The sequence below is a fragment of the Bos indicus genome, chromosome 25, assembly GCF_029378745.1.
Source record: "Bos indicus isolate NIAB-ARS_2022 breed Sahiwal x Tharparkar chromosome 25, NIAB-ARS_B.indTharparkar_mat_pri_1.0, whole genome shotgun sequence".
NCBI lineage: Eukaryota > Metazoa > Chordata > Mammalia > Artiodactyla > Bovidae > Bos > Bos indicus.
The window spans coordinates 33,818,283-33,833,390 of NC_091784.1; the positions used below are offsets into that span (position 1 = coordinate 33,818,283).

At 52.7% G+C, this 15,108-nt stretch overlaps 1 protein-coding gene across 2 annotated transcripts; it reads right to left on the reverse strand.

The window, feature by feature from the left end:
- Nucleotides 1-14,937, reverse strand: NCF1 (neutrophil cytosolic factor 1). 2 transcript variants are annotated; one of them, XM_019988344.2, is made up of 11 exons: nt 14,742-14,937; nt 10,156-10,236; nt 7,314-7,389; nt 6,997-7,162; nt 5,937-5,992; nt 4,740-4,862; nt 3,894-4,001; nt 2,894-3,011; nt 1,161-1,268; nt 481-623; nt 1-268 (listed from the first exon to the last, which is right to left on the reverse strand). In XM_019988344.2, exons 1-11 carry the CDS (start codon nt 14,811-14,813, stop codon nt 141-143), a joined length of 1,179 nt encoding a protein of 392 aa, XP_019843903.2. In that variant the 5' UTR covers nt 14,814-14,937; the 3' UTR covers nt 1-140. The 2 variants fall into 2 exon arrangements, with proteins under 2 accessions (XP_019843903.2, XP_070636109.1); XM_070780008.1 differs by lacking the exon at nt 14,742-14,937 and adding an exon at nt 13,231-14,258.
- Between the last annotated feature and the right edge of the window lie 171 nt (nt 14,938-15,108).

Sequence of the window (15,108 nt, forward strand, 5' to 3'; positions counted from 1 at the left end):
TCAGTTCCCTCCAAGCAACGTTTATTAAGGGTATCGAACAGCTGGGTGGGGCGGGGCCAGGGGGTGCTAACCTCAGGCTCTATACACGTATGTACAGGTTTAGGGGCTGGGGGTGAGGAGAGCATCAAATGGAGGCGGCCTCAGACGGCAGAGGCCAGCTTCCGCTTGGTGCTCTCGCTGCAGCGGTGCAGGATGAGGTCTGCGCTGGGCCTGGGGGGCACGGCCGGCTGCGGCTTGGGGCGCTCGGTCTTGGGTCGCTGCTGCTCCCCTGCGGATGGACAGCACCAGGTGAGGCCCGCCCCGCCTGCTCGGCCCCGCCTCGCTTCACTTTTCGGGCCCCACCCTCATGGCCCCGCCTCCACCGCCCGGCCCCTCCCCAGACCCCGCCTCCATCACACAGCTCCGCCTTCATCGCCCGATCCCGCCCCAGGCCCCGCCTCCACCGCCCCGCCCGGCCCCCAGCCCCCGGCCCGCACTCACTCAGGGCGCTCCTGGAGCTCTGTGGCTCCGGCCGCTGGTGGCGGCGCTGCTGCATAAAACGGACGCTGTTGCGCCGATAGGTGTCCTGGCTGAGGCGCTTCCGTGACCGCTGGTGGATGCTGTGAGCATTGCGGATGGACGACCTGGATCCAGCAGGAGGGGGACTTTGGTTAGCGGCCCGCGTACGCACCCTTGCCGCAGCCCTACCCGAGGGGACTCTCATGGCCAACCCTGGGGTCCAACGACTAGGCCGAGGAAGAGCAGCCGGTGGAGGGAGTCCTGCCCAGCCCCGATTGGCATGAAGGCCACTGCCCCTCCGCGACACGGACCCCCTGCCCTGACTCAGCGCCCAGGCCCATTTCTCACCCGCCTTTCCCCGCCCGCCTTCAGCCTACTCCCTCCGCTGGAAGCTCTCCAGCCTGCCCCAACCCTCAGGAGCCGTCCCAAGGACGGTGGGCATCGGTGCCCCCACTTGATCTCACACCCCTGCTTCGCTGCTGCCCTTGTGCCGGCCCCACAGTGTGGGAGGGCACTCCAGCCTTCGCTCAGGGAGAGGGCTGGCGCCCCGTCTCCCTCGCCCTAGCACTGTCAACCTAGGGCCTGGACCCACAGAGGGAAGCCGCAGTGCACCCTCCTCAGCCCCGCCCAGCCTACCCCCCTGCCCCGGGACAATTGCTCACCTGCGGGGTGGCGCCCCCCGGCTCTTGATCTGGCTTTTGGCCTGGGCTACGTCCTGCCCTGCCTTCTGCAGGTACATGGATGGAAAGTAACCTGTGACGTCTTCTTTCCTGTAACAGAGGCAGCCCCTGAGGTCTGGGCAGTCGTGGCGGGGGGTGGAGCCTCAGACATGGGGTCAAGGGTCCCTTAGGGTCATCTGGGGTCAAGGCAACTGAGAGGTTGCAAACACAGCAGCCAACACCAGCCCCTGCACCTGTGTGCCTCAGTTTCCTCATGGGTGTGACACAGGCCTTCCTAGTTGTGACGCTGAGAAGAGAAGCAAATTAGCAGATCCAGCTCTCCCAGAACAGGTGTTTGCTAGGAAACCTCTGCAATCTTGTATTTGTCAGTTTTTTCTCTTATATAAGGTGATGGTCTCCTGTGTCCTAGGAAATCTTTGCCCACTTCCAAGTCGACAAGTTCCCTTATGCTTTCTTCCAAAAGCTTCTTAGTTCGGGGTTTTGTGCTTGGTAAAACCTGCGATCCATCCCAAATAAAGGTGTATGGTGTGAGGCAGGGTCAAGGTTCATTTCCCACCACTCCTCCCAGGGATATCCAGTTGTTCCAGCACCATTTGTTGAGAAGATTTTTCTTCCCATTCCTACTACTATGTTTGAGAGTAAAAAAACAAACAAACAAACAAACAGTAGCCTTTGCATGCTACAGACTTCACTCAGTAAAACTCATTCTTCTTGGCTGGTGGGAAAATCACAAATATTGTCTCAGGATTGCATGATGGGGGTTCACTGAATTTGAGTTTAAAAACTAATTCACTTTGCTGTGCAGCAGAAACTAACACAACATTGTAAAACAACTTTCACCAATAAAAATAAATAAAAGTTGGAGAAATCCTATCTCAAAGTCTTCAGTGGAGGGCCACACCAATGGGGGGTGTTGTGGCCACAAGCCCATGGGGGTCATGGATGGGCGCTGTGACTCCAGGCTTGGCAATCATGTGTAAGACCCCAGGACTCTGCTTTCCCCAGCATCAGGAAAAACTAGTATTCTTACATTCATTTGAAGGAATGAACAGATGAAAATTACAATGAAGGACTTAAGAGGAAAAGGGATTACAGGGTCTGCTCCAGCAGCTGTCAAATATAATAATTCATTCAGGGACTTCTTCTGGTGGTCTAGTGGTTAAGAATCTACTTGCCAATGCAAGAGACACAGGTTCTATCCCTGATCCGCCACTAAAGCACTACTAATGCCTGAGCACCTAGAACCCGTGCTCTGCAACAAGAAGCCACCGCAAGGAGAAGCCCATACACCGCAACCAAGAGTAGCCCTGGCTTACCGCAGCTAGAGAAAGCCTGCATGCAGCAACAAAGACCCAGAGCAGCCAAAAATAAATAATAAATCTTTATAAAATGGTATTGTGTTTTTTAAAAAATGTTAATTAATACAATTAATTGTGTTGCTGGAGAATGAATAGATGGACTGGTCAGGGGACGTGACCCCAAGTCACAAAGGAAAGAACTGCCCACTCAGACATGAACAAATCCCGCGATACGAGCAGGCTGGGGTGGAAGCAGTCTGCTTCCAAAATGGAAACAGCCCAGAGAGAGACAGTGGCGTGGCCTACCCAGAGTCACACAGTCAGGTCAGCAATGAGCCCACACAGGTCCAGCCTTGGGCCAGGCTGACTCTCAGGACAGGTGCAGTGGGGGCGAGAGGGAGGGCACGACTCTCCTACCTGATGACCCACCAGCCATCCAGGAGCTTATGAATGACCTCAATGGCTTCACCCTCCTCCAAGGATATCTCATCCTCCAGTACAGCAGTGTAGGCTTTGATGGTGATGTAGGGCTCACCTGGAGGGGGAGGGGCATAGTGAGAAGGTCCACCCAGCACATGGCTCCCCGCCCTTCCCCTCCTCTTTGGGCCTGGGGCTTCCTCCAGCTGGAGCTCAGGACACCATCTCCTCCAGTTCTCCCCACTCCTCCTGGGGGCACCCTGGACTTCTGTCCTCTGCCTGCTCTATTCAGGGGAGCTCGCCCACTCCCATCCACCACAATCCACACCAGAGGCTAGGAGCTCCCATGACCCCAGAGACCTGGCCAGCCACCTACACACAAGGAGTGGCCAGTCAGGAAGTGGGGAGGAAGAATACTCGTCCAGTGGCACTTGAGCCATCATTCCAGCCCACTGTTTACATGTGGGGCTGCCAGCCCTGTATACACGTCTTGCATACACACAAAACTTGTATACACAGTTTTTAAAGAGAAGCCACAAATCCACATAAAATTGTAAACTCTTTCTATTAATATTTGAAGATATGGGCAACCAAAACTTTTTTAATCAAACCCCACATGGGCCCCCTCCAACCCAGAGGCTGCCCATTTTCCCATTCTAGTCAGCCACGATACCACCACCTCCAGGCAGCCCTCCTTCCTGAGCCTCAGGTTAGCTCATGGTACCGCTTCCCACTGGACCCGGCCCCAGGCTGGCAGCCACCACGTGTCCCAGATTGACCTCATCACCCTCTCTGCTCTATTCTACCTCCTGGTTCCCCCGGCCTGACCAAAGGCACCACCTCCTACCCCAACCTAGACTCTGGGGTGTCAGCCCTGCCTCCGTCTCTGCCCAAGCCCTCAGTCATGTCTGACCCCAAAGCAGTCACTCTGGCTCCTCAATATTCCTGAGCCCCTCCTGCCCCTCCTCCCACCCCTGCAGCTGGGGAGGGCAGCAGGTACCTGCATAGTTGGGTTCTGGGTCCTCGGCTTCATCAGGACTGTCCAGAGGCTCCAAGTAGGACGCTGGGACCCAGCCACGCTTTGTCTTCATTTGGCAGAACCACCAGCCTGTGCCAGGGATATGGGGCAGTAAGTCTGGGCGGGTCTGGGAGCCTCCCTCAGCCATCACCGGGTGGGGAGGGGTGAGGACAGTCAGACGCAACTCTCGCATTCAGACTGATTGTGTGTGTGTGTGTCCAGTCGCTCAGTGGTGTCCAACCCTTTGCGACCCCCTGGACTGTAGCCTGCCAGGCTCCTCTGCCCATGGAATATTCCAGGCAAGGATACTGGAGCGGGTTGCCAATTCCTACTCCAGGGGATCTTCCCGACCCAGGGATTGAACCCGCATCTCTTGCATCTCCTGCATTGGCAGGCAGATTCTTTACCACTGCGCCACCTGGGAAGCCTGTCACCTTCACCACATTCCATGCCAAAATTACACACACCGGTACAGAGAGGACCACAGAACTACAGCTCAGAATCCACTTCATAGGTGTGATGAGAAGTTCGCCTGCCCACCCGGCTGTATCCCACAGAGATGCTCCGTCACGGCCCTGAATGTGTGCAGATCCCCAGGGCCGCACTCTCAGAGAGAAGGTGATGCCCCCCCTGTCCCACCAGCTACCCCCGCTCCGCCCAGTGTGGGGAGGACAGTCAGGGCCCCTGAAGGAGCCGGAGCCCCTCTGTGGGCCAGGCGGGGAGGAGGCCCAGGGCTGCTCTCTGCGGGGGGCAGAGCCTTGGTGGGGGCTTGTGGCCGGGGGCCCAGGCACCAAGGGAGGGAGGTCTAGGCAGGGTGAGGAGGCTGACCGCTCTCGTTCTTCTCCACGACGTCCACCACGTCGCCCGTGGCCAGAGCCATTTGGGAACTCGAGCCCTTCTCGTAGTCAGCGATGGCGCGGTACGTCTGCAGGATGATGGGGCCTGTGATGTCTGGGCAGAGGGAGGGCAGGGTGAGTGGACACGGTGGGCGCCTCCTCCCGGCTCTCCCCTGCGGGCCCTGCGTGGATCACCAGGACAGGAACTTATGTCCTGTCCCCACCCAGCTCCAGACAGGCCGGGGGTGGTCACGCCCTGTGTACTGGAAAGCAGCGGAGACAAGCTAGGCTTCGCAGCCCTGCACCTATTCAGCACCTTCTGTGTGCCAGACACTGGCCGCAGGCTTTACACACGCTCTCTCTCATTTGATGAGGTTTGCAAGCAGCCTTTCTCAACATTAATGTGCACAGGGACTTCCCTCCTGGTCCAGTGGCTAAGACTCAATGCTCTCAACACTGGGTCCCTGGGTTTGATCCCTGATCAGGGCACTAGATCCCACATGCTGCAGCTAAGGGTTTGCATGCCTCTACTGTGCTGCCAAATAAATACATATTTTTTAAAAACCTTTAATGTGCAAACAAATCACCCAGGGATCTGGCTGAAAGACAAGCACTGATTCCATAGATCTCGGGTAGGACCTGAGGGTCTGTATTTCTAACCAGCCCCCAGATGATGCTGCAGCTGCCTTTTAAGCACTGACTTGTATCCACCCCTGCCACGAAATTCGTATATTGAAGTGCTAATCCCCAGTACTGTAGAATCTGAGTGTATTGGGGCCACTAAAAGCCACTTTTGCCCCCAAATCTGATCATTCATTCAGCCAGAACATTCCCTGGCTGTCGGAAGCCAGGGTCTGTGCTTGGCGCTGCAGCCACAGAGGCGAGCTCCCAAAACTCCAACTTTTTTTGTTTTTTTTTTTTTTTTAACTTTTTAGCCATGCCCCACAACACGTGGGATCTTAGTGCCCCAACCAGGGTTCGAACCCACACTCCCTGCATTGGAAGTGCAGAGTCTTAGCCACCAGACACCAGGGAAGTCCCAGGACCCCAACTCTTTAGTGCAGCCGCCAAGATCCTTCACAGCTGTTCTCACCTCCTGCTCTTTTCCCTGCATACCCCAAGCTCAGGGTCCCTGATCGTGTCAACAGTCCCTGAGGGTGGCCACACTGGGCTGCCCCCAGCCTCTTACCCGCAGCGTTGTTCTTGCCATCTTTGGGCATCAGGTATGTCTCTGGCTTTTTCACCCTGCAGCAGAGAACAGTCTGGGTTAGACCACTGGGCTTCCCCCTGGGATGCTCAGGACAGACCTACAGAAGAACTTCCCAAGACAGTTCCCAAAAGGGACGTGAGAAATGGGGGCCACTGCAGAGAGAAGGTAGAGGCTGGACTGGGAGGAAGGGGCTTTGAAGAAAGAAGGAGCTGCTCAGAGCCTGAGGGGGTTGCCCAGCTTCCTGCAGACCCAAAGGAGAAGGCTTGTAGGCCAGCTCCCTCCTGCTGGAGCCTCGAGAGAGAAGCCAACAGGGGTGGGCACCCTGTCCCGCAGGGGCTGAGGGGAGCTGCCCTGCCTGGGACCAGGGTTGTGTTCAGGGGTGCATAAGCACTAGCTGGAGCGCTGCTGTCTGTCTATGGCAAACCCTGTCCTCCAGGCATCCCCTAGCACTCAGTACCAGTGAGGGACAGAGAGAGGGACATTCTGCAGCACATTCCCCTGAGATCTCACTCAGCTTCTCTGATGCCGTCCATGCAGGGCCCTGTGTCCAGGAGACCCCTAGGGCGAGGGCAGGCAGAGAATGAGGTGGCAAAGCAGAGGAGGGGCCTGAGACACACTCAGGAATGAACAGAGGCCACTGAGCCCCATATCCTCTCGGGGGCTCCTTACTTCCCAGTTTATAAGCACTCTCCCGGGCACCCACTACTGCATTTGGCCCTCACCACTGGGTCACGGTTGGGGAAGCTGCTTTCAGAAGGCTCCAGGTCCCATAGCCAGGCAGACCCAGGACAAGGACTGAGGACCTAGGACCCCCAGCCTGGAGTGCCTCCTCCACCCCACCCCCAGCATCCTGAGGCTCAGAGGGGTGCAGGTAGAAACCTGGCAGGGATGCTGGGGACGTCCTCCTTCGCTTTCTCACTGTGTGACTTTGGGCAAGTTGCTTGCCCTCTCTGATCCTCAGGCTCTTCCTGTGTAACATGGGGAAAGCCCTGCCCTCTCCAAGTTGAGCCAACCACCCCTTCCCTCTCCCACCACTCACTGGCTGTCTGTGGGGAGCTTGAGGTCGTCGGGGCGCACCTTGAAGAAGTTGAGGAGGTGCGGGCAGCGGGAGATCTTGACAGGCAGGCTCATGAGCGTGCTGCAGTACTCGGTAAGAGTGCCCTGGCGGCTCTCGGCCACCCGCTGCCCATCATACCACCGCGGGGCTGGCAGGACCAGGGAAGGACACCAGAGGACCAGTGAGCATACTTGCAAGGTCAAGTCCGGAGACGGTGGGAGTGGAGGGGACAGTCAGAGGGCAGATGAGGGGATCTGGGGCAGGGGAGCCCACCCAGCTGACTCAGCCCCACTCCTCACCTGGCAGGTGCGGGATGATCCTATTCTCTGGGTTGATGTCCCCCGCCTCAATAGGAAACATCTCCTTTAAGATTTTCTAGACAGAAAAGCAGACACGGAAGAATCTGTTTTATTAGAGCATTGTAAAGGCACAGAATTGGACACGACCTAAATACTTTCCAATCGCTGGGGCTAGAAGCTGCAGTCCAAAGAGTCGGACAGAACTCAGCGACTGAACAACAAGAAAGAAGCTTCTGGTGGCATCCTGGGTTCTTCTTTCTCTCCTGCCTCACAGCAACCCACCAGCCAATCCTTTCGGCTCTGCTCCCCAAATCTGTTCAGAATCTGATCCTTCTCACTGTGCCCGCTTCCGCCTGGTTTGATTATTACAACCGTCTTAGGTCACTGCCCCCTCTCTCCTGGTCTGTCCTCAATCCACCATCCAAAGGCATCCTCTTAAAACCCAGGTTGTATCCTGTCTCTCCTCTCCTCCCTCCCTCCCTCCCTCCCTCAGAACCTCCCTGCCTCTCAACTCACTCAGAATGGAAACAAAAGCTGTGTTATTTCCGCGGTGCTGGTGACCTGGCTCTGCCTGCCTTGCTCAAACTTCTGCCACCACTCTGCCCCTGTTCCCTCTGCCCCAGCCACCCTTGGAAGCTCCAGGTCCACTCCTGCCCCGGGGCCTTTGCATGTGTTATCCCCATTCTTCCCCCCCCCATCCCCCAATAGCTCATTCTCTCACTCTCTCCCTCTTTCTCCTTCTTCAAGTCCTTGCTCAGCTATCTCCCCCTCACAAGGCCTCCTTCCTGACAATTGCCCCTCCTCCCATCCTTCCCACCTCCCTTCCCTGCTCTGTTATGCTCCTTCTAAGGACCATCTAACACACTGTAGAAATTACTTATTTTGTTTGTTTGTTTGTCTGTTATCCTGACTTCACTGGAACATAAGGTTTACAAGGATTTGCACCTGTTTCTTATAGCTTTCAGCAGCATTGCCTACTGATCAAGAAGAATGTGCCTGGCACTTAGTAGGTGCTCAATAAATAGTGGTTGGATGAATGAATGAGTCCGCCGGGTAATAAAAGGGGCTTATCCTGGGACTTCAATGGCAGTCCAGTGGCCAAGACTCCATGCTACCACTACCAGGAACATGGGTTGAATCCCCCAACAGGGAACTAAGATCCTGCGTGCCACGTGGCATGGCCAAAAAGTTAAAAAAAAAAAGCAAGGGGGAGTTGCTAATCCTACAATAGAACAGTTTAAATAGGTGAGATGAAGCCCCACGATGTATCGTCATGGACTGGTCTCAAAATTGTAACCCAGTGATGGTGATAAGATGGAGAAACAGGCGAAAGGCACGCTGATGGCATTTACTCACACCTCAGAAAGTGCACGCTCCACGCTGCTGTGTGCTGTTCCTGGGCTGTGTGTGTGTGTGTGTGTGTGTGTGTGTGTGGCCACGTAGGGTAGGAGCTAGTATGGGCTATGAGATGAAGGGAGGCTTCCACTGCTTTTGTACTTTTAATTGGAGGAGAATTGCTTTACAATATTGAGTAGGTTTCTGCTGCACAACAACACGAATCAGTCATAATTACATATGAACTGTGCTGTGCTTAGTCGCTCAGTCAGGTCCGACTCTTTGCGACCCCATGAACTGCAGCCTTCCAGCCTCCTCTGTCCCTGGGGATTCTCCAGACAGGACTACTGGAGTGGGTTGCCATTTCCTTCACCAGGGGATCTTCCCAACCCAGGGATTGAACCCCAGTCTCCTGTATTGCAGGCAGATTCTTTACTGACTAAGCCACCAGGGAAGCCCAAGAATAGTGGAGTGAGTAGCCTATCCCTTCTCCGGGGGATCTTCCCAACCCAGGAATTGAACCGGGGTCTCCTGCATTGCAGGTGGATTCTTTACCAGCTGACCTGCCAGAAAAGCCCAGAATTGTATGTATATATTTAAATATATATATATATATATATATATATCCCATCCCTCTTGAGCCACCCCATCTCCTTTATCTAAAAGCCTTGTGCAAACAGCCCAGTGACATCAGCTGTGATTCCAGGTGCTGGTGTACAAGGCTGGATATAGTTTTTCTTCGCATTTATCTGCATTTCACTTTAAATAATTCAAATAAGAGAAGTGCTTTTGTGGCCCCTCCATTCATCTGACCTGTCTTAGACCAGGACCCAGCAGCCAAGCTCCACACACCGTGACCCCCGATAAGCTCCCCCCAGTTTTGTCCAAACAGCCTCTGGTGATGGGAACTCTGGGGGATTCTCCCATGTAAACCCTGGTGATAACAGGCACCCACAAAGCAAGGAGACCAGGTTCCACGGGTGTCAGGATTATCCACCCTCCTTCCGGTCCACCAGGGTCTTCATCAGGCCAGGGACCGTGGGTGAAAGAGCGAGCGCCCGGGCTGACCCTACGGTGGTGACACCCGCCAGGCTGCCCCCTGCGGGGACAGAGCGAGCAGGGGGACCCTTGAGGCAGCCCCCTTGAGTTCGTGCGCTGTGGATGCAGTCTTGGTTTGGGAAGATGAGAATGTTTAGAAGTGGAAGGTGGTGACGGTAGCGTGACAGCGAACACGCTTCAGGCCACTGGCTTGTACACGTAAAGCAGGTAAAATGGTAAGTGTGTGTCACGTGTATTTTCACAATAAAAACTACCTTAAGTGTTTTCTTTAAATTAAAAAAATGTAAGGCCGACAACAGTGTGAGTCAACTATACCTCAATTAAAAAAAATGCCCCCTTAAGTGTGGGCTGGGAGGGGAGGGGGTTTCCGAGTTTCCGTCCTCGAAGGCAGAGCTGGGGCTGCGTGGTGTCGCCCCTTACCCCCACCCCACACACACAGGGCACTCACGTGGAATTCGTAGATCTCGGTGAAGCGCCGATAGACCACCTTCTCAGACAGGTCCTGCCATTTCACCAGGAACATGTAGACCTGGGGGCGCGGCAGGAGCAGGGACCTTGTTCAAGCACGCATCTGGGCAGCCCCCGCCCACGGTGGAAACCCGCAGGGCTGGGGGTGGGAGGGAGAGCGCTATTCGGGGTAACCTGGGCCGTAGAAAGAGCACCAAGTTCACGGACCCCAGGGCAAATTAACTCTCAGATTAACTCAGACTCCTCTCCATAAACTAGAGGTAAAGTAGGACCTCGCCGCTCGGGCTGCTCTGAGAATTAACAGGAGGTAAGATACAGAAAGGGCTGGGCTCAGATAGCAAAACACAGCACAACACAGTAAGATGTTGTGTGGCTGGATTTATATGAAGTGTCCAGGGAGTTCCCTGGGGATCCAGAGGCTGGGACTCTGCACTTTTACTGTTGACGGCCCGGGTTCAGTCCTAGGTCAGGGAAATGAGATCCCACAAGCCAAGGGCGCAGCCACAAAATAAAAAAGAAAAGGAAAGAAAGAGATGTCCAGAAGAGACAGATTTATTGAAACAGAAAGTAGATTTGTGGTTGCCAGTGGCTGGGCGGGGTTGGGGTAGAGGGGCTGAGGCTTGAGTGGAGATAGGATTTCTTTGGGGTGATGAAAAAAAACAGATTGTAGTCATGATTGTGCAACTCTGTGAATGTGCTGAAAACCACTGAATTGTGCAATTCACATGAGTTTATCATATGGCATAAGAACTGTGGTGGTTTAGTCTCTAAGTCGCGTACGACTCTTGTGACCCCATGGATTGTAGCCCGCCAGGCTCCTGTGTCCATGGGAGATTTCAGGCGAGAATACTGGAGTGGGTTGCCATTTCGTTCTCCAATATCCAAAAAAAGCCATTATATAAAACAAAAAACAAACACTCAATATGGAAAAATAAGCCTGTAAAAACAGTTTAGAGAACACCACTCAGCCACACAAAAGAACAGATAACTGATATTTGCAACCATGTGGATGAATCTTAAAAGCACTGTGCTGAATGCAAGAAGTCGGGCATGAAAGGCTACATACCGTTCCATGTCTGTGAGATTCTAGAGTGACCTCAACTAATTCAAGGTGGAAAAAGATACCTCAAATAGTTGCTTCTAGGGGCTGGGAAGGAATGACTGGGACATGAGGCGGAGTGAAGGTCACGGTCAACATTTCGATGAGAGTTTGGGTTCTGTAGGGACTCCCAGCGTCAAAACTCAGTAAATGTATCTCTAAGATTTGTGGGTTTCATTCTACACAAATTTTACATCAAAAGAGAAAAAACTATAAGCAAATGCTTAACTCTGGCTGTGATATGCATGCTGAAATATTCAGGGCAAAGTGTACTGATATTTGTGATTTGCCTTGAAGTGCATCAAAAATAGGATAGATTGATGGGTTGATGGATGGTTTGCATCATAAAACACGTGCTACAGGTAACGTTAATGGAAGAATCTAGACAGTGAGCATATGACTGGTTAGATTTTTTGGTTTTGTTCTGCTGTGAAATCTTTTCAATTTCTCTCCATATTTGAAGTTTCTCAGAATAAAATATTGGGGAATCAAAAGAATAGCTACCACTGGGGAAGATTAAATACTCTAAAAAGTTAGATAGTTGTGAGAGTCGAACAGCTTATAACATACCAAAAATCACAGTGCACTTTAAATGGGTGAACTTGCTAATATTTTACGTATTTACAAATAAAGTTAAACCAACAAGGGTTTTTTAACTTTAAAGTGGAAAACAAACAAAACCAAATGAACTTAACAGTATATAAAATGGGTAATAATCTAAAATTTTTTTTAATGGAAAAGACTCCAAGTAGCTTTTAGTTACAGCGCAGGCACTGTTCTCAGTCCAAAAGGACAAAAACAACTGCAGAGAAAACTTAACTGAGACTGATTAGGTTAGGAGGTTTATTGTTAATAGTGGTGTGGGTGTAGTGACTTAATAGGTTAGTAGTAGGTTTATTGTTGACAGCCATGTGGGTGTAGTTACTCTGAAACAAATTTATGTTTACTTTAGAACTGAGCAGAGGAGTGATACACTAATCTTGGAACCCACTGTTCCCACAGTGAGAGGAAGGAGCTACAGATATAAAATGGTGAGAGGCAAGAACAAGATGACATGGCCATTTCCCCCAGTCTGTCCACTGAAAAGGCAGTCACGAGCCATGACACCTCAGTGGCAAGGAGCACACCTAGCTTCCAGATTTCGTGTTCTAATATCACTCTCACTAAAGAACCAGGGTTCTTCACTGAAATAGTTGAGTCCAGGCCTAGGGCTGAAAGAGTCCAGGGTAAGCTGGACCACCTTGTGCCATAAGAATGAATTCTGGTGCCCTCTCCAAAAAAAAAAAGGTGCTCAAAGAATGACATGATATATCCCAAAAGAGCACAGAAGCCAACCCGAAGGAGCTGCCAGTCACCAAATCTGGAACATTCTGAGCATCAAAGTAAGTAATGATGGTAATGGACTCTGACCCACTGAATCCATGGATCCATCTGGACATAAACAAGGAAGAAGGGAAGACACTTAAAGGAAAATGTTAACTAATGCATGCAGAAGGACCATAGAGTTTAAAAATCATTATTTGGCAATCATGATAGTCATTTGATGCAAGCAAGAGTCATCCAGTTTCTGTAAGGCACAGGATACTCACATAGCTTTCCGTAACCTCCCCCACGGGTTCGTTATTAATTTTGTTGCCTGTTGTAGTCACTAAGTCTTGTTCAACTCTCCTGCGACCTCAATGACTACAGCCCGCCGGGCTCCTCTGTCCATGGAATTCTCCAGGCAAGAATACTGGGGTGGGTTGCCATTTCCTTCTCCAGGGGATCTCTTCCAGACCCAGGGATGAAGCCCTCATCTCCTGCATTGGCAGGTGGATTCTTTACCACTGAGCCACCAGGGAAACCCAGTTATGAATTACAAAGGGGGAAACAGTAGCTTTACAGCAGAGAAACTTGGAAGACACACTTAGGATTTAGTGATCAAACATCACTAATATAGGAATAAATAAAAATCACCTGTCAGCTGATGGGATCAAAGAGAAGAACAGAGAGTCACTTCCCGGGTGTCCTTGAATTATTGTGATCTAAAGTGAAAAGTGAAAGTCGCTCAACCATGTCTGACTCTTCACAACCCCAGGGACTATACAGTCCATGGAATTCTCCAGGACAGAATCCTGGAGTAGGCAGCCTTTCCCTTCTCCAGGGGATCTTCCTAAGCCAGAGATCAAACCCAGGTCTCCTATATTGCTGGTGGATTCTTTACCAGCTGAGCCACACAGGAAGCTCAAGAAGACTGGAATGGGTAGCCTGTTCCTTCTCCAGCAGATCTTCCCAACCCAGGATTCGAACCAGGGTGTCTTGCATTGCAGGCAGATTCTTGACCATCTGAGCTGTCAGGGAAGCCACTGGGATCTAAGGAAGTATCAAACCTGTGTCTCCCGCATTGCAGGAGGATTCTTTACTCGCTGAGCCATTGGAAAGTCCCTAAGAAGTATCAGAAACACGGAAATTGAGGGGCGTTCTACAAAATAACTGGTCCCATCTCTTCAAAAAGTCAAAATTGAAAAGAACAAAGACTGATTAAGACCGATCTGGGTTAGAGAACACCAAAGAGATGTGGCAACTCGGATACATAGGATAACCTGGATTGGATCCTGGGCCTGAAAAAAACGTCCCTGCCGAGGGACAAGTAGGACGATTGCTGAAATCCTAATCCAGTCTGAGGGACGGATGACAGTGTTTTATCAAGGTTAATTTCCTCATTTCGACACCTTTGGTTATGTAAGAGAGACTTCTTGGTTTTAAGAAATACACACTTGTAATATTTAGGGGGTAAAGAAGCACAATGTCTCCAAATAACTGTCAAACGATTCAGAATATATGTATTCAGAGGGAAAGGGAGGGAGGGACAAAGGAACAGAGAGAGAGACACACAGAAAATGCGGATGAAGCAATATTGGAGTAATTGGCATTTTCCGGGGACAACATTTCTGTAAATCTGAAATTATTTCAACATTAAAAGGTAAAAAAAGACGAAAGGTCTCCGCATATACTCTGAATGCAGCCCACGTGCCAGTTTATAAGGTGGATGCCTCTCTGGTCTTCTGCTGGGTTTGGAGATCCCATGATGGATGGGGTGGCCGGGTCTGAGCCAACACTTCCCCAGATCCCCGGGGGCAGGAAGGGGGATTCTTCCAGTCCCTGTGGTGGCGCTACCCTACAGGAGGGGCCCCAACTCTGATGCAACTGATCACCACCAGTGCGCCCTCCCAGGAACCCCTCCCGGAGGGGCTGGCAGAGACACGTGCCAGCGGGGAGAGCAGGGAGTGGGGCGGGGGCGGGAGGGCATCATCTGAAGGGCTCACATGGACTGCGGCCCCGGATGGGCAGCCTGAGGCCCGGGGACCCGGAGCCTCGGCCACGACCCTGCATCCTCTCCCCGGGCTGTGCGGGGACCCGCACATGCGCCCCCCACCCACCCCCAGGCCTGTCCCCGCGCCTGGCGCTCCCAGCCGGCAGGTACTCACGTAGTGCTGGCTGGGGACGAAGCGCTTCTCGAAGCCCAGGAGGGCAATGTGGCGGATGAAGTGGTCCCCCATGGCTCGGCTGCACACGGCACCCTCTCCTCCAGGGTGCTCAGGGGTTGGGACTTAAATTGGCTGGAAAGAGGAAGTCGCCTCTGTTGCGGAGGGAGGGTGGCGGGGTGGAGGAGGTGGCAAGAGGGTGCAGGGAGCGTGCAGAGAGGGCTCCGCTTCTTCTTTCGTTTTCTGGGATTCCTGGGGCCCCCGTGGTGGGACGTGGGCGGCCACATGCACACAGGTGTGCAGGGACACTCTGGCCCCTGTCCTCCCCATGGCCTCTAGGTGGGGTGCCCGACTCCTGGCTCTCTCTTCC